General features: G+C 35.9%; 1 protein-coding gene across 1 annotated transcript; it reads right to left on the bottom strand.

Annotated features, from left to right (window-relative positions):
- Positions 1-734: 734 nt before the first annotated feature.
- LOC127843574 (TLC domain-containing protein 2-like) lies at positions 735-26,177 on the bottom strand. Its single transcript, XM_052373245.1, has 4 exons — positions 25,825-26,177; positions 15,302-15,384; positions 2,246-2,328; positions 735-1,218 (listed from the first exon to the last, which is right to left on the bottom strand). The coding sequence occupies exons 1-4, from the start codon at positions 26,040-26,042 to the stop codon at positions 991-993; spliced, it is 612 nt and encodes a 203-aa protein (XP_052229205.1). The 5' UTR covers positions 26,043-26,177; the 3' UTR covers positions 735-990.

The raw sequence follows: 26,177 nt of genomic DNA, 5'->3' as shown, positions 1-26,177 counted from the left end.
AGGAGGAACATGATTGAAGACAATCAACTTAAAACTTAGACAAGAAACCGTCGGAGACGGGTGATGCTCCCCAAAGTTTTTTTTGTCACAATATTGCACTATATATTCAGATAAAAGGAAACGTCAAGTAGTTGGGGGGACAAGAATTGCACTATATGTACACTTGATGGAAAATTTCAAAGGCCATAACTCTGTGAAAATCATCCGACCAGAACCGGCTGATAATATGCACATCTCTTGGTAGTGAAGCTTCCCATAAAGTTTAAATGAATTCCAGTCATTAATTACTGAGAAATAGCCCAGACAAAAATTGTGCACTGACGGTCGGACACACAGAGACACGCACGGACAGACGAAGCAGCCACTATATGCTCCCCCCAAAAAAATTTGGGGGAGCATAAAAAATAAAATGCACTTACAATTCAAAAATGTAATTCCATAGTATGACTCAAAAGCTGGTCAAAAAAAAATAGATGGTTACAATTTTTCTGATTATTTTCTGAGTCCTGTTTGAAAACTTTTATTTACCTTACATGATTACAATCAGTCAACATTCATTAGATCTAATTTAAAGTAAAACACTATATTTGATATTATAAATATGCCCCTTTAAAAAACATTTGATCAATCAAGACCGTAAGTAAGAATATACAGAGAAAAAAATATTTTAGAAAAAAACAAAAAAACAGTATAAAAATTCTTCATCAAAGATCTATAAAATAATAACCATGAAGAACACATGAACTTTGTATACAGAATACATGTAGACAAGTACATCTAAATATTGAGGCTTACTAAGTTGCCTTTATATGAGTGTTTTGATTTCTGTCACCTTTTAGAATTCCTTGATTCTTTTTTAGAGATTTAGAACTTCTCAACACATCATTTTAAACAGTCTCCAAAACAACACAGGATTAATCATGTTCATAACAAATATGGAAGCTATCAGGAGTCGAAAGTACATAAGTGGAACACGGTGAGATTCTGTTATCATTCCATATGATATTCTACACAGCGACCACCAGCCACGGAAGAAGAAAATGTGAGCAGATTCACATAGCAAACTGCACGATAGAAGTTGTTGGTGAATTCAAACTTTAACATGTGCAACAACTTCCTGGAGTGAAGGAAGAAGCTATTGATCTCTGCCATCAATGCCACCACATTGTATCCTATGCACATTCGGCAGTGGAAGTTGTACCAGAACATCGAGGTCACCTGAAAAAGTATTACCTATAGGAACTTTCAATACTAGGAACCTTCATGTATAGTAAATTTCTAACTGATCCAGACAAAGTCAATACATAAAAAAGAGCTGTAAGAGGACAGCGCGCTGGACTATTCAAGTGCTTGACAGTATAACTTAAGCCATCATGGAGAGGGGGTATAATGTGGGTGTGTGGTCATATAATATGATCTTTCAAAAGAAAGAAAAAAAAAGAAAAAAACATTTTTGGGGGGGCTTTCTGGGGTGGGGCGTGGGGGGATAGTTTGGTGGAGTCCATTGTGGTATGTCAGGTAAGTGCTGTGTTTGTCAAAGTATGAATCAAATCTGATCTTAAATAAAGAAGTTATGGCATTTTAAGCAAATTTTATTAATTTGACCTTGAGATTCAAGGTCATTCAAAGGTCAAGGTCAAATTCAACTTGCCAGGTACAGTAACATCATGATAGTAAGAAAGTATTTAAAGTTTGAAAGCAATAGCCTTAATACCTAAGAAGTAAAGTGGATCTAAACACAAAATTTAACAAAGTTACAAAGACAAAAAAGGGCCATAATTCCTACAAAAAGCTTGATACACTTGTCTGCTCTTGTATAGCTTGGGGTCATGTTGGTAAAGAAGCATGCAAAATATGAAAGCAATATGTGAAGGGACATAGGAAATATTAGGGGTAGAACGCAAACTTAAACATTTGCACGCTCACGCCGACGCCGGGGTGAGTAGGATAGCTCCACTATATATATTTCATATATAATAGTCGAGCTAAAAACAATGAGACAAAAAAAACAAGTTCATTTCAAACAAATCTTAATTACTATGATTCTATAACTTGTTCATGGAAAAACTTTACTTAGATATTTAATTTTAATAGATATTAATTTTGATGTGTCATTGAACGGATATAATACATTGTATCCACATCAGGACCACAAGTTAAAAAAAAATATTTCGAAATCTAGAAGTTTACATGGTCATGTGCATACCTGAACATTTGGACCTGTTGTAGAAAAAGAAACACCTACTGCAATATGGTGAAGTGTAACCTCCCAACAGGAAAACAACTGGCGCTTGATTAACAAGTCCAGGAAGTCGTACACGAAATAGCCTGAAAAAAAACAGACAATAATGTTTAACATAATCGAAAAAAAATACCTGAGCTTAGGTAACACATGTCCGCAGCATGTTACAGATAAAAAATATTAAGTAATCACTTAACTGACATGAAACCAAATATTACACAATTATAACAGCATTAACATTTTTAAACATTTTTGTTAACTTAAATTCCTTATATTGTATAAATCAAGTGGTAACAAAATAAACAAGAGCACCGCCTTGCAGGTGCAGACCGCTCATCTATTTTTCTTTTAAAGGTGAAGGGAACTATCTCAATACTTCAATCAAAAAGATGGAAAGGTGGGGTGGAGAGGGGTGTATCCTTTGGGGGTGTGGTCATTTATTTTACGACTGCAACGATAAAAACAACACATTACTCCATTTAACTAATGGACCGATTCCAAAATATTTTGCCTTCCAATAAATATCACAAAAATGTAATAGAATGCACAAAGTATTCACTAACAGATCTCTTTAATATATTATACCAGTAAAAAGTGGGATATAAAAGGCCGCAGCGAAAAAACAGCCGGTTGTAACCACGAGCCCAACGAAAGATCGGCTACTCACTCGTGGAAACCTGTTACTTTGAAAATATACCTACCGGAGGTGGATGAGCACACGATAGAATTACAAAACGTGACGTAACACCGTTATAGTAGCAACACCGCGTACCCAAAATAAAAAATGCTATTGCTCCTCAAGCGACCGAACTAGGAAGAACCATATACTTTGCTGGGCTAAAACTAGTTATACCAATCGCTTGACCATTGGATCCACTTTTACATGATAATCGCAATGACACTTTTAATGACACACTTAAACTTTTACTTGATCACTACACTTGTGATCACACTTTTTTCGCACTTGCGAATTACATACTTAATCGGACATTGATCACTACACTTGTGATCACACTTTTGCGCACTTGCGATAACACTTACTTGATCACTACACTTGTGATCTTTTACATACTTAATCGGACATTGATCACTACACTTGTGATCACACTTTTTGCGCACTTGCGATAACACTTACTTGATCACTACACTTCAGTGCCCCAGGATTTTTTTCAGGCGCCCCGGGGCCGATCGGGGGTGGGTTCTTTTTTTTTAATTTAACGTGTCAATTCACGTTCTGTGGTGCGTTATAACTCAAAGAAAAACAGCGTCAAAAGACGTCATTTGACGCGCTATGACTCTTCAAAAAAATCCCCCAGTCATTTAAAATATTTTTTTATATTGTTTATTTGTTTTAAAACTTTTCCGCACAGATAGTAAAATCCCGACTCGAACGATTCCCCAATACATCCGTTTCAATCCGACTCTATTACTGTATACTTACTATTTTCAAGTTTCTATTTATTACCCGATAATCCCGTTTATTCCGTTTTATCAATCTCTTTCTGGTAAATATTTACGATAAAAGCTTTCAGTTATTTCTTTAACACAAACCTTGCCATTTTTAAGTGACTATTTATAGATTTGATGAAATATTGCCCCTGAATATGCGTCAATCCCCTGACCTGTTGTGGGCTTGTAAAACGCTCAATACACGCCATTTGTATGCAATAGACGCGACGTTGTACATGCTGCATAATTTTCGCGCTCTTTTTAATTGAGAAAAAGATTCGACACAAAATAATTTCACTGCCTAATTTGAAGCAAAAATATAAATATTTAACGTTGCGGTAACATTTACATTCGGAAGTGTGTTCGGATTAAAAACGCGTTAACATCGACTTGTGGGAATGGGTTTCGGATTACAAATTTAATTATTCCCATTTGAGATTTCAACAAATATTAACCGTTGCGTTATAAATTCAACGATAATTTGTTTAAACACTTTACGAGTCGAAAAATGTTTTGACGGAATTATGCATGAAATTCACGTTGTCCACGAGGATCACGGCCGGTTGCCATCATCAGTCTTCTAACTATCGATTATCGGACGAAACATTTACAAGTGTGCGTAATTAATTCAACGAACATTTGTTAAAGCGCATTACGTGTCGAATAAATGTCAGAAAAACGAGGTGAATCAGTTCTATAAATGGACATGTTGAAATATACATGTACTGGAATTAAATAAATTGTTATCACATAATTTTAACCGGGAGTCATTTGCACAACTTACTCGCTATAATAATTAATTGTTTACCACTTGAAATTAATTTCTTGTATTAATTATGAGTCATAGGTAACACTTGTTTACAGTAAAAAGGTGTGATGATGATGCCCGAAACCGTCTTTAATGTTCTGTACTGTACTAATTACCAGTTTTATATTACTCAAATGGTACACTTCTTGCTAATCAAGCTGCGAGAAACTCTTACTTCATGCCCGACGTCAATCAAAAATAATGGTCGATAGTTAACCCCGCCCTCATAAGCATTCGCGTAACCGATTGGACGATGAACTTCACAGTTTGACGACTGGAAAGTTACATCCTTGTCAGCATTTAAATGACCCTGTAATGCGGCTAGAATAATCGATACGCGCGTCATGCTATTCTCTTATCAGTGGATTATCCATTACCCCATGTGTTGTTTATGGCGATTACTTGTGAAAGTAGGTACTGAGTGCTCTTTTAAAACAGGGAATATTAAATGATACACTGATAGGGAAACCTTGATTTTTTGGACAATCTCCACTTTCTTTTACTGAAGAATACACTGATCGGAAAATTTCAGGCGCCCGGGGACTCTGATTTCGAAATTCAAGCGCCCCGGCAAGGGGCGCTTAAATGGCCGGGAAGACCCTGCTACACTTGTGATCCAATACTTTTACTTGTACCTTTTACATACTTAATCGGACATTGATCACTACACTTGTGATCACACTTTTCGCACTTGCGATAATATACTTAATCGGACATTGATCACTACACTTGTGATCACACTTTTTCGCACTTGCGATAATACTTTCACTTGATCACTACACTTGTGATCACTTTTATCGCCACACTTGTGATAATATTACTTGTACCTTTTTACAAACTTAATCGGACATTAAAATACAACTTATCGCTCAGCCAGCGATTTGACACCTAAACATTTTTTACCCTACGGTATTGCTACTTTTTTTATTTTGTTTAAGCTTAAACTTTAATAACTTGGAATTACCCGAAAGGACAAGGATGATAAACTACGCAAGTAGTCACAGAGTCCATTCAGATGAATGTATAAATGCGCATGCCCATCCGACCCCCGGCAAACAGAATTTTCCGCGGCCATAAATTAGGCCAACGAGCGTTACACCAGTGACCTTTAAAATAAATCCAAAAAACCGAAACCAGACCCGCCAGCACTATCTGTAAACAATTCAGTGTCAACATTGAATATCCAGTATCGGTCATGGAAACCCACACGCCGTTGTAATCGCGCAAAAATGTCAACCACATTTCGAGGTCTTGCCTAACAGCACGTGTTATACGTATGCGGTGGAATGCTTTTGTTATGCCACAGGTGGTGTTAATTAATCAAAACGGGTGGCCGACTGGGATTGCCCTGCACACGAAGTTAAGAGACCTTATTAACGATTGCACTTGCTTTAGGTTATTTTATTTTATTTTTTGTTTCTGCACGATGTGTGAATTCTTTCCCGTAACTCAACGATTTTTATTCAAGAATGCGGACTACTAGTTCTGCCGAATCTTATTCTAAGCCTAAGAACACGATTATTTCCGTGGGCCCTTCTGTTTTCTCCGTGGCTAACGGCACGTTTTAGCTCGTGCATGCAATTGATAAACGAATCCACACCTAGCGGCAACCTAGCTCAGATTTATCGCCACCCAGAAAATCGTCTTAATAGTGTATAAGCTTGCCCGATGACATTTACTCTGAACGCAGAATTCAAGGAATGAGGAAAACTGTTCAAATGTTTTGCAACTGACTGAAGCTCCGAATGGTAATGCTTTTTCCACATAAAACATACCATTAAACTGTATGCCCAGTATTTCGAAATCTTCTCGCCGAACTGGGAGTAGGCGAGATGCAATCTTAAGATCCATTTTGAAAAGTTTACAGTGTCGCCCTAAATCTTGAACCATGTGAACCGCCTCATCGAAATTTGTGTACTGAGCGGATGAGTATTTTTATCAATGAAGTCATTAAGCGAGTTACCCTCTGGAAAAGAAAGGTGATGAATCATCCTAAATTCACCTGGTGTCTTTTTGGCACCAGGCCAACTGGGGAAACCATGAAATTAGAAAAAGGTGTTCGCTGAAAGGCCCAGCCAACCTCCCCGCCAAAATCTCCTTATTTATCTATCTTGAATTATGTCAGCATTTGCGATTGCAGACTTTAATTTTTTACTAATTCTACTGACTCTGGGTCCGTTATAATGCATTGAAAACCCATTTTTAAAAAACATTTAAAGGTCATTTCGATCTGTAGAATTATACGATGTTAAATATTTACGTAATATTTTGCTATTCACCGGCGATGGTGCGAGATTAAGTAGGTCATTACAGGGAAATTTAATGCAAAATCTCCTGCACTTTATCGCGTCGCGTGCTATAGTAGATTGACGCATAAATCAAGAAAGTGTCCGACCACCGTTCGATGTTATGAATTTTATCCCTACACTCCTTAGGGCGCTGTTCAAGAGTGCCCTCTGCCGAAAGTTGCAAAACACTACCGTTACAAAAAGCGGATAATTCGAAGACACCTTTTAACAGTAAAGCCAATTGACATATTCGCCTCTAGAAATTTGTTGTTTCAATGCGGCTGGCACGTGCGCAGCCAAGTCATCGTTTGATAAGCGCGTTAATTCCTGACAACTATATCATGTTTTGACCCTGATTAATAGCCGAAGCAAGAGATTGAACTTGTGTATTTTCGATTACCGAAAACTTAGAGTTGATTCCCCGCTAACACCGCACCCCTCAACGTTACGTGTATTAATAGGAGGAACGATTTTAGATGCCCTTAGATCTTTTATCTTCTCAAAATCAATAAAGCCTCTACCTGGGTCCGGTTGTAAGAGCCGGGTATCGTCCTCTCCAACCTCTTCCACATTTTCCGGTAATTTCCGCTTTGTTCCACGCGGCATTATTTCAGATGATTCGAGATTTAATTTAAATTAAGTTTGTTTACGATCCGAACAAAAGCACAGGCAGTTTGCAAAAGGCGGAATGACGTAATATCACGTGGTACGGAAATGCGTAATTCCATTGTTTTAACGAACTCAACCGAAGCATTCTGTACATAACTTTACATCCGTAATCGTATCTATAGAAACCAGCAAACAACATTCGTTTCCGCGAAAATAAATATTATTAATTATATTCAGAAATTAATAAGTCTTATTACATTATCTTCCAAAATAAGAAATAACAAGAGCACCGCATAACGGGTGCCGCGCTCGGCTGCGAAAGCTTGTCAGAATTTTTTTTTAGAGGTCAGTGACCTTGACCTTTGACGTAGTGACCCAACAAAAGATGTGTTGCCAGAAACACAATGCCCCCCCCCCCCACTGAGCCACATTGAAATAAAATTTCTATTTATCATTTGGTAGGTATAGAAATCATCTCCCTTTTAAGGTTATTACTTCCCTTGAATTTTGTCCAATCCAACTGGGGGGAGGGGGGGGGGTGGGGAGGGGAGTCTCACAGTCAATTATGACCATGTCAGACATCACTGACAACCAAGGCCTGTGGTTTAAAAAAGATCATAGCCAGAGTTGATCATGTATATATGGACATAAGTCCACAGGTATGTAATGAACATCAAAGAAATAATTATATCATTTAAAAAAAATGACAAATCAATCATTTGGGTTATAAATAATCAAAATAATCAGTACAGTAACTGTGAAAAGAACTTCAATTCTTGGTAAGGAAGTATAATATGAGATTTATAATTATATAAATTACTTCCTTGAAAATAATTGTCTGTAACAAATCTCTATTTTTAGTAGCAAATAATTAAAAGCCACTACCGTGACTGTAGATTCACCACTCAAAATGTGCAGCTCCATGAGATACATATGCATGCCAAATATATAAAGTGGCTATGTTCAATATTGCATTATTTTCTCCCTTTTAAAGCTTATTACTTCCCTAAATCTGTTTTTTACCGTAGACCGTAAAGGATGACCTTGACCTTTTACCACAATGTGTTTGTCAGAAACACAATGCCGCCTACTGCGCCACTTTAATTTATTTAACAAAAATATATACGTGGGCAGGTCAGATAACTATGTCCATTTAAAGCTTATTACTTCCTTGACTTCGTTTTTTGCACCCTAGACCTTGAAGGATGATGTTCACCTTGAAATTTTACCACTCAAAATGTGCAGCTCCATGAGAAACACATGCATGCCAAATATCAAGGAGCTATTTTCAATATTTAAAAAGTTATTGCCAATGTTAAGGTTTTAGCACGACGCCTACAGCGGACGACAGACGGCGGACGACGAGCTGGCTGTGACAATAGCTCGGGTTTTCTCCAAACAGCCTCGCTAAAAGCAAAAACAAAATATAAAAAAAAAATTTTTTGGGGGGGATTCTTGGGTGGGATAGTTGCACGTCTTTCAAAAATAAAATAATAAAAATAAATATTTTTGTTTTTTTAACCATGTTTCCAAAAAAAAAATGGGGGGGGGGGGGGGGGGGTGGGGTCGGGGGGGGTATAGAGTGAGGTTGTGGTCATTTATAAGATGATCTTTAAAAGAAACATGAACAAAAATTGTTGTTTCTTTTGAGGGGGGGGGGGAATTCAGGGAGGGGGGCATGGGGAATGTTTGGGGTGTAGCAGGGCTCGACATTTAAGGTAGTTCGACTGTCCGGGACAACCAAATTGTTAGTCCGGACAAGTAAATAAAGAAATTTGCTAGTCCGACAGGAAAGTGGTCATTTATAATTGTAAAACTTAGAAAAAATGCCTTTAAAGCCATTATTTTCTGTGGAGATATCACTCAACTTTTCCGAGTATATTTTGTATACGTTTAATCGTCGAAGCCCGAGATATTCCGATAGTTCCATGTGATACATTGTACATGTACTACACTGAACTGTTCACAAGCGGAAGCAACCCTTAACATTTTTTTCTTTGCCAAGATAACAAGAATATTCTCCCTTGTAAAGAATATGCGATTTACGACACCGGTACACACCGATTCTTACAGACAATTAACGTAGGTGACGTCCTCCCTATGTATAGAATGATTTCTTTTTTTTAAATATCAGTTAAGTATGTCATATACATCACTTTTAACATTTTCGTTTGATGTGGCAAACACACAAGTTTTTGTCAGGTATAAAAATTTAATAATCTTGAGTTTTCCTGTATTCTAGTCAGTTCTTTTGTATTGAAATTGCCTACAATTATGTTTACATGTAATTTGAACGATTCAAGTCTTTATGATTTGAGCATTTTTTATTATTTCATTATTTTGCAAAGTACTTAGCAGAAATAAAGATAAAATGGTCAGGACAAGTTGCTTTTGGTCAGGACAAGTGAAATTATGGTCTACTTGTCCGACTGGACAAGTGGCTTCAAAAGTTAATGTCGAGCCCTGTGTAGTCTATTGTAGTATGTCATGTAAGAGTTGTTTTGTCAAAGTATCAATTAAATCTGATCATAAATAACGAAGTCATGGCAATTTTTGCAAAATTTTATTATTTGACCTTGAGAGTCAAGGTCATTCAAAGGTCAAGGTAAAATTCAACTTGCCAGGTACAGTACCCTCATGATAGTATGAAAGTATTTGAAGTTTGAAAGCAATAGCCTTGATACTTTAGAAGTAAAGTGGATGTAAACACAAAATTCAACCATATATTCAAAGTTACTAAGTCAAAAAGGGCCATAATTCCGTCAAAATGACAACCAGATTTATGCAACTTGTTCCGTACAGTCCCCTTATGATAGTTTGTGATTGTTCCAAGTCTAAAAGCAATAGCTATGATACTTTAGGAGAGTAAAGCGGCCCAAAACACAACACTTAACGAAATTTTCAAATTTCTAATATAAAGGGGCCATAATTCTGTCAAAATGCCAGTCAGAGTTACATAACTTTGCCTGCACAGTCCCCTTATGATAGTAAGTAAGTGCCACAAGTATGAAAGCAATAGCTTTGATACTTTAGGAATAAAGTGGACCTAAACACAAAACTTAACCAAATTTTCAATTTTCTTAGTATAAAAAGGCACATAATTCTGTCAAAATGCATGCCAGAGTTATCTAACTTTGCCTGCCCAGTCCCCTCCTGATAGTAAGTAAGTGTACAAGTTTGAATGCAATCGCTTTGATGCTTTATGAGAAAAAAGGACCTAAACACAAAACTTAACCAAATTTTCAGTTTTCTAAGTATAAAAAGGGCACATAATTCTGTCAAAACACACGCAAGAGTTATCTAACTTTGCCTGCCCAGTCCCCTCATGATAGTTAGTAAGTGTACCAAGTTTGAATGCAAAAGCTTGGATACTTAATGAGAAAAGTGGACCTAAACACAAAACTTAACCAGACCCAGGGTTCCCGCTGTCGATCGCCATTGGCGCCAATTGCGACAAAATAAAAACCTGGCGACAAAATTTCGTAAATGGCGATTTAAAAAAATCGGCCATTTTTCTTGCGTTCATATTTCTTAAAATGACAAAAGACGCTGTGTTTACCAGCCGCTTTACGGCAGTCGTAATACTATAGATTTCCATGGTGTAAGGGATACAGCTGTAATCAATGGAGCGTGGTGCTGACTGCCGACTACCGCAAAGTGGCATGTTATGGTGATAATTGCGATTATCTGGGGTGTTGTTGCAAGTTATCTTAATTGGTCGGCAGTTTTATTGCTTCAGAGATAAGGCAATATTGAATATACCGACTTTGCGCTTAAATGTGAAGTGTTTGTCACAGTGTTCGAAGCAGATTCAAGACCGTTAAATTGACAACAATGACAATCAAAAGGTCAGTATCGATTGTTTTTAGAAAAATCGGTGTAATTATAGAAAATAGTAAAACATTTTTTTACATGTATTGGTTCTATTATTAAACGGTGACATATTGCTGTTCACTCGTCAAATGCAAGTTCAGAGTGTAAAACGACTTTTAGAAAGTGAACATAGATGCTGCTTATTTTGAGACTCATTCAAAATGCAAACGTTCCCACCGCTATTATTCACCAGCTAACAACAAAAACCAAACAAAGACAGTTTGTTTATCAGAATTTAATTTCCTTCAATATGATTTCCAACACACAATCTATGCTGTGTGAACTCTTTATATCCTCAACACTTATCAATTCATTCACTACCGGATGTACCTTAAAAAAAAGGTAAACATAGTTAGCACATGGAAATCAATTTGACATTTGATATACACAAATGCTTATTTTATTTGACTGTTGTGTTAAGGGCTCTATGTAGTAGATCATATGCTAGCACACATTTATATTATTTATATACTTCACATTCATTGATTATTATTAGTATTATATTAATATTATATTTCCCTTTTTGTATTTTCAGAATACCATAATGCTCTTCTAAAGCACCAAAACTGTGGCAACATATTCAGGCTGCTAAGAAGGTGTTAATCAACAAGAGTTACAACTGATTGAATGTGCCTTTATTTAATTAACAATGTTAAATGTGTTGTTATTATTAATACTACTGTTATTAAATCAATTCCTCTTAACATACTGTAATGCTCAGTTTTTGTTTGTATTATAATAACATGATCTTCATTGCCCAAATGTAGCCCCAGTGTGGCGACAACTTTTTAATTTGGCGAAAGTAAGTGGCGACAACTTTTGAAAGCCCAGAGGGAACCCTGCAGACCCCGACGCTGACGCCGATGCCGACGCAAAGGTGATGACAATAGCTCATCATTTTTTTTTCCAAAAAATAGATGAGCTAAAAATATTTTATTTGCATATAGTCTTGAATATCAAAAACCAAAAGTGTCCATAACAGAGCTCCAGATAAGATTTGTGAAATTAGTAAGGGTACTGCCACTGACAGAAAGAAAAGGAGTAACGCTTAAAATCAATTAGTACCTGTACTACCATATCCAAAAATACATGGTAGTACTGTACTACCCGTGTTCAAGGATATTGAAGAGTGTATAACTGACTTTACAGAAACATTTGCAGCAATTATAATAAATATATATAGCTTCTTAAACAGTTACTGTATTAGGTTTTCCATTCTGAATTATGATGCAAATACAACTACACATTAAAACTAATGACTAATACTATTTCTTCATTTTTCTTGACAAGAAAACACAAACCAACTAGTAAGCTAAGTAAATGAACACTTTTTTCACTGTCTCATCCGTTTCCCCATCGTGTTTTCTTACGTTTTTAAGCCACCGATGCAATCAAATCGTTTAATATCGGGGCGACGATGTCTTTTTCTGTGTTTACAGATTTAATATCAGGATGGTTAGATGACACTGTATCAGGGCTCGCGCTAGGGGGCGACGTGAGCGACATAGTCGCTTTCCCTACGCCAAATGTCGCCTAAAATGTAAGAAATCGTAGATAAAAAGCGACTTCCAGTCGCTCTTTTCATCGGAATTTGTTTACATCCGGTTTTCTCGATGTCAAGGTATGATTACATTTTCCAATACACACTGTAACTGCCCGAAGCGTGTCGCAATCGAGCGACATGTAATTTGAGGTAGACCCCGCCCCCGATTCTCCCAACCTCCAAACTTATCCAATCGGCGAACGTCAAGTCAGTGTTCAACTCGAATGCAGTCACGTGCATGTGGGGTGATAATTGAAGTTTACTGACGTCTTTCAAGTGTTATTGATTTGATATTGATTGAGATAATCCACGGGGGTGATGTTGCCATATTAATTGATCAATTAATGTGATAACGATGAATTATGCCCAAAGGGCATGGTTTGTTATCAGATCACTAATAAGCCTTTTGTTGCAGACGATAGTCACATGCTGTGAAAGATTATCTCTGAGGTCACGCGGCTCAGGTCACGCTTGGTTAGGCACTATCACACTCGAATGAAATCAAACTCAGCACTATTGATTTTTTTAAACTTCTGAAATCTTTGGCTATGATTTTTTTTTTTGCAAAAATATTGATTTTTTTAATTCAAAATACCTTTTAAAATTTGAAAATTAATCTATTTTTTAATGCGAATATGCGGTCAATTTTTAGTCCAAAATTACGGCATGGAAAATCATATTTGTGTTTGGATTTTATTTCTAAACTTTAAAACACTGTCTGTCCTCAATCATGATGAATTTTAACATGAATAGGGACAGACAGTTGTTATTTCAACAAATAATGAGCTTGTTTGGAAGGAGGATTTATCACTCACCAAGTAAAATGTAATTCTTATATTGTCATATATTTTCGCGACCTTACAAAACTGTCAACGTTGTTGACATTAGTTGAAATAACGTGTTGTAAAATAAATATATCCTATAATTAGCAATAACTATGTTTCATTTTAATCTTCAGACTGGATGTTACTTCATGGTGACATTGATCATTGTTTAGACTTTAAATTTGTCAATATAGATTTTTGTTTTCATTAATATTATTATTGTTGACAAACATTGACAAACATTGGCTCAAAGTTATTCAAAGCAACGAATTTAAGTGTTGATAATCACAACGTTTTTTTTACCACAAATCAACAAAGCTGCTTAGCATACAGGGATTTTTCAGCACTGTCTGCGCCTCCGGAAAACGGAGGCACTCCCAAAGCAAACGGACCCGATCCCAAACCGAAATTATAATAAACATTCCCAATTTTTTTTAAGAATGAATTGTCTTATAATTTGTGTGACTAACCAGTGTTTGTTTTGGTCAAAAATATCTGCTATAAGGTTTTGACTGTTCAGTTCTTATCTCAGAGTGTAACTGAAAAAACAAAACTGCAGTACTTGAATTAACGTTGAACATGCCCAATATTGCATCTGTTTATATAAAGAAGACAAAATAACAAATAAAAACAAATTTATTTGTTAACCACTGAATTATTTAAGCATGATAAATTCACAATTTTTTCCCAAATGAGCCGTTTCATCGAAGCAAAAATTCCCAAAATGACCAATTTTGTCGATACAAAATTCCCAATTTGGTCAGACTCCTTTTCCCAAAATAGGCAGAAAAACCCCTGGCATATGTCATATTTCAAACATAAATATTTATGTTGGCTACTGCTTCAATTATCATCTTTGAAATACTTAAGTCTTTATTACACTATGTATGTTTACATCAAAATGGATTGAATAAAGAGCTAGTAAAATTATGGTTATTTATCTGTTGTGTCGATTATTACTATCACATATATGTATGTTGTAACCCCTTACAAGCAAACCCTTTGTCCGAGTCTCTCCACTTCTCCCTAAAGTCTCCTCACTTCTCCCTAAATCAGTGTCTAGGGAGAAGTCACTTCTCCCTAAAATTTGAACCCAGCGTGAGCCCTGTGTATGTAGTCATTATATGAGAACAAAGTGTTGTTTTGACGGATGTACAAGTTACAGGAAATCACGCGACAGAATAGACAATAATATATGAACCCAGTCTACAACTTTTCGGTAATTTAAATTAACGAAAAGCGCCGTTAGGTTAGAGACTAACAAATCACGCCGCGCTTACGCAGACGTATTGGTACGGCCAGATTTTTTTCGTTAATGTGTAAAATGGATATTAATGTCGTAATTGTACGTCCAGTTTGGAAAAAATAAATGCGTAAATCTTCATGAAAAAGGCGTATTTTCGTCTGTACGGCCCTTATCTGGAGCTCTGCCATAAGCATATTAACTGAAGAAACTATCCTTCTCCCGTGAATGGAAATCATCTTCTTGATTGAATAGTATGTGTTTTATTGATTAATAGATATATTATATTTGAAAAGAAATGATGTTCAAATTGTTAATTTGAACCATGATATGCACTCCTCTATAAGTTGACTTCTTCATGATTGACAAAAGAGTTCAAGTGCATGTTTTACTCTCTCTATGATGATGTGTGTGTAACAGACCTGTAGAGAAAGCCACCATGAGGTAGGTGAAGTAGTTGATGTGATGGAGCAGGTCATCAAACATCTCCGGATACAACACCAAACTGAAACACACAAACACTACATGCAATACATCGTGTACACCTCTCTGGATAGAACACCAAACTTAAACACATACCCTTCATTGAAGGCATCATTTGTGTGTAAACTTGAATATGTAGCAGTTAGTACTTATGACTTATGTCTTATGTACTAAGAAGTGTGTTGGTGCTGAACAGAAAACTGTTGCATCTCATTCTTTATTTAATATGGGTTACAACAGTCTTCCATTCAGCCCTCGGTTTGTCTAAAATTGAATGCATGTTAAAAATGTTTTATATAATTATATCCAAATAGTTACAATAGTTTAAATGTTTGCATATTCAAATAAATCCTTAGAATGCAGACATTACTTTATTTTGATGTATTTTTATAAGCATAAAAAAAACACTATTATTTAGTTTTATTTTACTATTGGTTATTGCACATTCTTTTAAAACTATATATCATTTTTATTTATTTTAATACATATACATTTTAGGGCTCAAATGGGTAAAAAAAAATCTGCGGTTTGCCTACTGTTGGACAAAATTACAATACCCAAGAAAGTTTGGGACGGGGAGGTCAGTAATTAAAACAAGAGGGCCAAGAATTTAAGATGGCCCTAGTTCCCTCACCTGAGAGGAGTTGGTTCATTCAATCTTTACCAAACGTCAAACTTGACCTAGATATTGTCCAGACAAACATCCTGGTCAAGTTTCATCATTATTGAACCAAAACTCTAGCATATGGAGTGTTTTTGTTTTTGTAAGATTTGACCTGGTGACCTATATTTTGAGTTGACCCCCCCTTACCAAACATCAAACTTTGCTTACAAAATAAATAATATGACCAAGATTCAACTGACTGGAACCATTTTCGAACTCAACTCTCATATCAAGGAAACAAATGTTCTGACCAAATTTCATGAAAATTGGACCAAAAATGTGACTTCTAGAGTGTTCACATGTTTTCACTATATACATATAGAGAAAAATGCCCCGCACACTGGCTGCCATGTTTTTTCACCGATCTGGACCATTTTCAAACTCGTCCATATATCAATAAAACCAATGTTTTGACCAACTTTCATGATGATTGGGCAAAAATTGTGACTTCTAGAGTGTTTACAAGGTTTCTCTATAGCCAAATAAGGAAAACTGCCCCACCCACTGGCGGCTATGTTTTTCAAGGACCGGAACAACATTTGAACTCGACCAACATATCATTAAGGCAAACATTTTGACAAAGTTACATGAAGATTGGGCATTTAATGTGTTTTCTACAGTGTTTACAAGGTTTTTTCCTTTTTTTTGACCTAGTGATCTAATTTTTGACCCAGCATGACCCAGTTTCAAACTTGATCGAGATATCATTTGGACAAATCTTCTGACCAAGTTTCATGAAGATCGGACATGAAATGTGGCCCCTAGAGTGTTTACAAACCAAATGTGGACAACGGACAGACGGACGGACAGAGACGGACAAACACCGGTCACAAAAGCTCACCTGAGCAATCAGGTGAGCTAAAAAGTTAATTAAACAAGGGCTGTTTGTAAAACATGCATGCCCCCCATATGGGCTGTCAGTTGTAGAGGCAGCCATTGTGTGAATACGTGTTTTGTCACTGTGACCTTGACCTTTGACCAAGTGACCTGAAAATCAATAGGGGTGATCTGCCAGTAATGATCACCGTACCTCTTAAGTTTCATTATCCTAGGCCTAATTATTCTTGAGTTATCATCCTGAAACCATTTTACTGTTTTGAGTCACTGTGACCTTGACCTTTGACCTAGTGACCTGAAAATCAATAGGAGTCATCTGCCAGTCATGAGCAATGTACCTATGAAGTTTCATGATCCTAGGCCTAAGTGTTCTTGAGTTATCATCCGGAAACCATTTTACTATTTCGAGGCACTGTGACCTTGACCTTTGACCTAGTGACCTGAAAATCAATAGGGGTGGGTCATCTGCCAGTCATGATCAATGTACCTATGAAGTTTCATGGTCCTAGGCCTAAGCGTTCTTGAGTTATCATCTGGAAACCATCTGGTGGACGGACCTACTGACTGACCAACGGACCGACCGACATGTGCAAAACAATATACCCCCCTCTTCTTCGAAGAGGGCCATAAATATAATAAAACTAATTTTTCTAAAATTTTTATAAACATTTCATATTCCACTGTTTGTAAAGCCAGATAATATAAAAATGTTATTTCTAATAGTTTGATCTACTTAATTATTTAATAATAAACTTGTCAAGAACAACTAAAGCTTCTCTTTTTACAAGGGGAGAAGACAAAATACCTTTTACTGTAAACATAAATTTTGGAGTCCATCTTTTTAATACCAAAGTCTGGTTTTTTTTAGCACTGTCTGCGCCTCCGGAAAACGGAGGCACTCCCAAAGAGCAAACGGACCCGATCCCAAACCAAAATTATAAAAAAATATCCCAATTTCCAAAAAAAAAAAAAAAAAAATTTTTTTTTTTAAGAATGAAGTGTCTAATAACTTGTGTGACTAACCAGTGTTTGTTTTGGTCAAAAATATCTGCTATAAGGTTTTGACTGTTCAGTTCTTATCTCAGAGTGTAACTGTAACTGAAAAACAAAACTGCAGAACTTGAATAAGCGTTGAACATGCCCAATATTGCATCTGTTTATATAAAGAAGACAAAATAACAAATAAAAACAAATTTATTTGTTAAACAACTGAATTATTTAAGCATGATATATTCACAATTTTTTCCCACATGAGCTGTTTCATGGAAGCAAAAATTCCCAAAATGGCCAATTTTGTCGATAAAAAATTCCCAATTTGGTCAGACACCTTTGCCCAAAATAGGCAGAAAAAACCCTGCAAGTTTTGTTTTTACTACATCGCGATTATTTTATATATATTTAAATAAAAAATACTGCTTGACATTTATGCTTTTGGTGTGTTATTTTTATTTATATTTGATTATTTAGAAAAGGGACAATTTTTAAATTATAAAGACAATAATTTAACTGCACTAGTTTCATCTATATACACTTTCAGGGCCCTCAATCTATTAAATCTGCCGCCGAATTTTGGCGGCAGTCCCCCACCTGAAAAGTATATTTTTTCCCCAAAAAAACTGATTTTTTTCCCCTTCAGAAAATGAGAACAAAAATCGCTGATTTATAGTTGAAAATTGACTCCAATATATCACTGTCCGTTATATTGCGTTGTCCAATATATCACAAATCAGCTATGGTTATGGCTCCCAAAAATGTGACGAGCATAATCCCCAAATAACATGTTTTAATCTGAGAATTTGCTGAGATAAAATCAGGTACAAGCTAGTATTTTACCCTTTTTTCACCCACTTTAATTTTCTGTTTAATCCGACATTCATAATCCAGTTTTGACCAGATTGTTTGGTTTCATTGTACATCGCTGTGTATTGCGATAAACAATAACTCCTCTTGCCAAACATCAGGTCATTTTGGGTGTTAACATTCTCTCTTGAAATTGCTTTGAACTGCCGAAACACAACAGTGCACACTTAAAGGTGTATACAATTTTAACTGTAAATGTCACAAGTCAATACTGACCTATCTCGACAATCTTTGCGCGTTAGATACAGTGTAAACTACTTGCTTTTAATTGAGAGGCAAAGCTCCCTCAGTTTGTCAAAATGCACCATGCTTTCCATGAGGATAAGATGACGTCATTTTTGATGATTTTGTACATGGGGGTCTAATTTGTGCATGCTTTCTTGAACAATAACTTGGCAATTGTTTTCAGATTACAAATTTAATTATACGCATTTGAAAATACTTACAATACTTACACAGAATAATGTTTTGTTTTATACCAATGAATAACATATGGATATAACACATACTTTAATAAGGAAGAAAATAGCGTGTTTTGAGATTGCCAAATTATGCTAATGCATACTTAAACATGCAATTATAACCTGACAATTTATATTGCGCGCCGGATATATCAAGGTTGTGATCTTTGGACACCTTCAACCGCAATATATTTGGACTTTTAAATAAGATTACTGTTATATAGATTGAATAAAAGTCCACCTTTCTGTCCTATAGACAGTCACATATATAGAAATATATGTTTATAACAGTTCAACACAGTTGTTGTGTTTTGTTATAAAAATTCCCCCATTTACAAAAAAATCCCCCTCCTAAGGGCTGCGGACCCCTTCCCCCAAAGTAGTGTGAGGGCGCTGACTTTAAACATATAATCATTATCTTCTACTTTGTAAAAAGTGACCTAAACCAGTATTGTTTGACCCGGATCAACCTGTATTTTTTTACCCACAGACTTAATTTATTTTCGGGTATCCGTTTAAGCACTTAGACATTATGCACACATATTAAAATAAGAGCGCTTCATTTAATATTTATTGTACATTATTTTGTAAATGACAAACTAAACTTGAAACTTGATAATTTGATGAAACGCCTATTTATATAATTATATTCAATGGTGTTGTACAAAACATATTAATATACATACAATTGAAATAAGAGTGATTGATACTGTTATGCAGCATTAATTAAAGGATTAATAATCTAAAAATGTGTGATATAAATAAAAATGCTGTAAGAAACTTAAGCAATAAAACAATACAGGCTACGATATTAAAACACAGGAAAAATAAAATATTATGTAATAAATTGATATAACAAGGGTTAAGACAATAATTATAATGATATTATGAGCAAAGTTTTGGCAACATAAAGATACTGTTTTTCATCAATTGAAAGGATACGTGAAAAAATATTTCTGCACTCTGGCTGTCGGATCCCACAGCTACCGGTCGCCTGTCACCCTTACGGACACTTCTTTTGGGTTTTAACTGTATTTGAACTATTGTGACTACAAGTCACAAATAGACTGACCAAGTGTGACTACAAGACACAACTTGAAGGTTAAAATTTCAGTGTGACTATAAGACACAATTAGAGGGGCTAGGCGTGACTAAAAGACCGCTGGATGATGTCATTCAATCATTGAGCAAAGAAGCCCTAATGATTTTTGGTTACCGGTCACTTGTTCAATAAATATCCTGTTCCAGCAAAGAAGACCGCACAATTCTTTAATTTCTTAGTCCTCTGAGTCATGGTTGTTGGACAAATAAGCCCATACAACTGAGCCTCGATTTGTTTTGAAATTACAGGTATTAAAATTAAAATAGGTTGTAAAAGTCTCTGAAGAGAAATGTTTTCAATTTCCTTTTGAAAATGTCTATTGAGACAGAAGTCCGAATGCTTGATGGTAGGTCATTCCACAGTTTCGGACCAACAACTCCGAAACTCCTGTCCATGAAAGTTTTTCTCTTTGTGCGTTTCACATCATAACATCCGTCATACGAGACGGTAGATCGCAGGTTACGTGCTGGTACTTTTTCTTTTAAAAGTTCTGTAAGGTATTTTGGCGCGTGACCAACAGAACAATTATACATGAAGTTCAGTACTTTGAATGTTATCCTAGCCTTTACTGGTAGCCAGTGTAGTTCATACAAGGCATCTTTTGAACTGTCATATTTCTGTTGGCAGAGTACCAATTTGGCACACATGTTTTGGATACGTTGCATTTTGTTTATTTCGCATTGAGCTGTTCCATACAAGATGAGATTACAATAATCCAGATGGGATATTATTAAAGACAAAACGAGTATTTCTGTTGCTTCTTTTGTTAAGTTTTTCCAAATGTTTTTGATTTTAAGGTAGTTGTACATGGCTGTACAGCACTTAATTTTGATGTGTTCTTTAAAATTTAGTGTTTCGTCTAAATATGCACCCAAATACCGTATGCATTTTTCTGCTTTAACAGTGTCACCAGCAAAATCTATTTCTTTAGATTGACATTTATTTAATTGGAGTCTACTACCAAACCTGATGAATTCCGTTTTTGATGCGTTCATTTTCAGTTTATTCTCGTTCATCCAGTTGTTAATAACAAGTGCACAACTTTCAAGTTCTTGAATAGCAGTTCTTTCAACAGAAGAAGATGTAGGTTTGAATCGCTTGTTTGCGGTGTGGTCGTCTTCAAAACCGTAGACTATGATGGAGGGAGGAACGACATCAAACAATGTTCCAGCGTACGTCAGGTAGAGCCATGGACCAAGACAACTACCCTGGGTGACACTACACTCCAAAGAACGTGCCGCCGATAAAGCTGAATTAACACTTACATTGTATGCAACAGCTTCTTGGAAGAAGATACGAGTCTATCCAGTTAAGTGCCGTGCCTCATGCACCTATTGTTTTTGCAACACGTCTAGTAGAATGTCATGATCGACTGTATCGAAGGCAGCACTCAAATCAATGGCGATAAGTGCTGTAACCTCTTGTTCCTCCATACCTTCGAGTATATCATTGACTAGTCTAAGTAAAGCAGATTCACAAGAATGGAATTGTCTGTAGGCTGACTGATTTTTTGGAAGGAGATTGTTTTCATTTACCTTTATATTGAGTCTAAACAGAGCAGCCTTTTCAATCACTTTCTATAGAAATGATAAGTTGCTCACTGGTCTATAGTCATAACTCAGGTCTAGTCCAATTTTCTTAAGAAGTGGTCTTACTATTGCCTGTTTAAATTTTGAAGGAAAAACTCCTTGACTCAGAGAGAGATTAACCAATTTTGTCACGAACGATAGTAACTCGTTTAAAAATGATTTAAGTACTCTTGTTGGCAATGCATCTAGTTCGTAATAAATAAAGCCCGCGTGATTTTGTTTGAAGATGATTGATGATCTTTTTCACTTCATCTTGGGTTAGCTCCTCAAACATACCGAAACATGGTACTTCCTTGTGATCGTGTGTGAATTTTTCGAAACTTGCAAGGGCATCTGGAATTTTGTTAATTTTATCCAGGAAGTTATCGGCAAAATTTTCAGCTATCGCGGTGTCGCTTTCACCTTCCGGCATAGGGTTATCAGTATTTTTTCCTGTTAATTCTGATACAAACTTGTAGAGTATTTTAGAATCTCCGTGAAAATCAATTACTTTTTGACTAAGCGATCGTTGCTTCTCTGCATTCAACTCAAAAGTGTATTTATTTCTGGCATTTTTGAAAAGTTCATATTGGTCTGGTTGTTGGTATTTTCTCCACATGCGTTCCAGTTTGCGTGTTTTGCGTTTTAGCTCAAGAATGTTTTCATTAAACCATGGTTTTGGTGCACGACAAATTTTGTTTTTCTCAATGTATGGAGCGTGTTTATCAAGAATTCTACAGATTTCATCTTCAAATTGCTCTATAAAAGTATCTACTTTGTCTGCTGTAATTGACATTTCATTGAGGTCGTTAGTAAATGCTGAGTGGTCTATGTTTTTAAAATTTCGAAATGTTATTGTTTGACTCTTGATATTTTCTTTTTGTACTTTGGTAACGACTTTTCTACACAATGGTCCGAAAAGAAAGGGCCTGGTTCACACGAATTGATTTCAATACCATTTGTAGCCTCAGAGATTACTAGGTCGAGTGTATTTCCCTCTGTGTGTGTGCTGATATTAACATGTTGTTCCAAACCCATTGCTACAAGAGAATTCTTAAATTCAGTCACAACACTGTTAGTTTTGTTGACATGCAAGTTGAAATCTCCAAGAATCATAAGATTTGAATAGTTGGGAACAATTTCCTCCATGAATTCGAAAAATTGATGTTCAGTCCCTAATGATTGTGGTCTGTAAACGCCAATTACATTAATTGTAATGTTTTGAGAATCAGTTGCCATATACCATGTTCAAATGGGCGGGTATTACTACTTGACACTTTTCGTACAGTAACCCCAGTCCGACAAGTTAAAGCCACTCCGCCGCCTGTTCTATTTGAACGATTTACAGTACTCATTGTGTAACCATTTTGATTTAAGTCTGAGGTATCTATTTGGTGTTGCTTTTCATCTGAGACCAGGTTTCTGTGAATACGGTAAAGTCGATTTTTTCTTCTCTCAGATATTGACCACTCAAAACATCTTTGTTTCTGACAACAAAATGACAGTTCAATGTAAGGCAAGATATTTTTTCGTTTAGACCATTTAGTGTATTGCATTTCTTGGGGTATGAGAGGTTGTTTAAGTTTGCATCTGAAATGTTTTGTGTGCTGTCTTTTCAAAGAGGCTACAGTTGGAATTTGTGATGGTAAAATTTGTAGATTATTTAAATTTACTCCACTATTTGTGTCCCATACACGTAACTCTTGATCCCTACCTCCTCGGGTACCTCTATATTTCAAAAGATTGTACTATTGCTTTGAAATGGTTATCGTTCCTTTGTTTGGTATTGTATGATTTCTCGATACTGCAGATAAATCCAATAATTGGTCCCTATTATATCTAATCAGACACATTGTGAGCAAGTATGTTAATTCATTTAGAAAGTGATCACCACAGGTAAAATATTAATCCGTCGAGAAAGTGTTCACCACAGGAAAAATATTAATCCGTTGATAAAATATTCCCAAAATATTTACACAGATCAAATTGTTTGTACTAATATTCTACTTTTATTATATCTTTTTTTAAAGATAAATTAAGTATTGCATACGTCAAACATTAATGAATAATACTGACAAAAATTACATTTTTCCTGTCACTGGTACATGCATTCTCAAAATAAACCAAAATATGAGAGCACAAATTTTTGGCAGCCTACACTTTGGCGCCCACGGCTGTTCGAATGACAGACATTACTATACGTCATTTTATATCTTAATCAAGTGTTATAATACTGATTGCATTATTACATTGTTGTAGTTAACTTCGTAAATATATATTATACTTTTTAGATATAGGGTAAATAAATGGTTCTATCATGTGGAACACATAATTTTAAGTCAACCCATATTTCATTTAAATTGTATTGACCACCGTAACATCATTTTGCAAGTAATAAATGTCAATTTATTTTAAAATACTTATTCCCCAAAACATAGCATTCATAATATTCGTTGTTCAAATGGTGATATTCAATGTTCATATCGTGCATTATCCTATACTTTATATGAGTGTGACAAAACCTTCTTATCACCTTTACAGACACAAACTAAATAAGTATAAATATTCAGTAATTACTCTAAGTTTTTAGTCACCCAATTTTCATTACTTGAAATTTTCCAACAGACAGGTTTTCGTCCATAATTAATGACTCTAAATTTTCAGACAATTTATTTTACAACATATTACCAGATTTCCTGTTGCTCTTATCTGATGACACATTTATCATGCGTTTTTACAACTAGATTAAGGTCATGAACCTAGCAGACAAATGCTTTAAGGCAAGGACTATACCTTATCGTTGAAGGGTAAATAACTATGTCATGCCTGTAAAAGATGATGGTTTCACCAAACAGCTTAACCCTTTCCTTAACCCTTTCCTACTTAGATACGTATTTAGACGTATTTTTAGTCTCTCAGAAAGTTACAGTACATTTATTTAATCAAGGACCTTTCTTACTGGATTATAGTTTTAAAGGCTTCATTAAGTTCATTTTCATCTCTTAATACATAGTTACATACTGATGAGCAGAAAACAGCATAAAACCTGCACAGACTGTGAGTTACTTGCAGACTGTTCTGGTTTTATGCTGTTTGCACATAGCCATTTTCACTTTGCTTCTGAGTGGGAAAGGGTTTAGAAACATATATACAGGTAATGTATATACAACGGTATTTTACAAGCACATGCTATTAATTTTTAAACAATTGACGCTTTAAACTTGCATATCTGTATTAGATTGTCAATGCAATATTTGTAGAGTGTCTCTTAATTTTCAAGCACATACTTTATGGTCTCTAAATTAACAGATAGTTCTTCTTGAATGCTCTGAGCTTTTATGAGTACATATGTACAGCTCAGACCCGAAACGTCAATATAGCCGGGAGTTGTATTATTGCATATAAATTAACGGACATATGTTAAAGAAATAACAATAGTTTTGTCTTTAAAATTTCGGACATGGCAAAAATAATATTTGAAAGTGTCCGAAAACTTTAAATTTAATACGGCACCTGAATTATAAACTAAAGAAACCTCCATCTACCCGGTACCCAGGGTAGCAGATCCGTGGTCTAGTGGTTACACACTGGCTTCACAATCCAGAGATCGCTGGTTCGATCCCCCGCTGCACCTAACCTACTAACTCGTCTTTCGCATGAGACGTTAAACCGAGGTGCAGTGTACTAGGTGCTATACACCGGGCACTAAAAGACCCAGGGTCACCTCTGGAACAGATTGTCTTCTGTATCTTGCACTATCCCCCGTAACCAACTAACACGTCTTTCTGGGGGCGATGGCCATATAGGAGACAATCCCGGTGCACTCGATAAAAAAAACAACAACAACAACAACCCGGTACCCAGGAATCTGTACGAAACAAGAAGCTCGCGAATGACTCATACAGTTTTTTTGACACACACATGAATATGTTACAGAAATAAAGAAGTCGCAACTTTAAGCAACACATACCACAGGATATCCCATGTTCCAACTATAGCCCCATGGATCCAGGATATCAGAAGATTGTTCCATCTCCACGATTCTTCTTGCACCACAGCTGGAGGTCCGATAAATGTGATCACAACGTTCAACACGCTGAACACAGCGATGCTAGCAACAAACATAAAGTACCCATGACTTTGGTCGATCTTATTCTCAGGGTCGAAAATAATCTCCGCTTCAGCCATAATTGTTTACTTGGCGACTTAATTTAATTAATATAATGAGTGCCTCTTCCGGGAAAACCCGGTGTAGTGTGCTTTAGTCCGTCGAGTCAGTATCGTATGGGCAATTTGGCAACAATGTAAGGAAACAAAAAAATT

This window comes from Dreissena polymorpha, chromosome 1 (genome assembly GCF_020536995.1).
Source record: "Dreissena polymorpha isolate Duluth1 chromosome 1, UMN_Dpol_1.0, whole genome shotgun sequence".
NCBI lineage: Eukaryota > Metazoa > Mollusca > Bivalvia > Myida > Dreissenidae > Dreissena > Dreissena polymorpha.
Note: the sequence above shows the minus strand (reverse complement) of the source record. Positions and strands in the feature narration are given on the sequence as shown.

Bases quoted from the DNA above. Each gene is read 5' to 3' on its own strand.
- LOC127843574 (XM_052373245.1), bottom strand. From the start codon at position 26,042: ATGGCTGAAGCGGAGATTATTTTCGACCCTGAGAATAAGATCGACCAA. The intron at 15,385-25,824 runs GTATGTGTTGCT...TGTGTGTTTCAG, and splicing joins GGAACATGGGATATCCTGTG to TTTGGTGTTGTATCCGGAGA. The intron at 2,329-15,301 runs GTCTGTTACACA...GTTTTTTTTCAG, and splicing joins CATGGTGGCTTTCTCTACAG to GCTATTTCGTGTACGACTTC.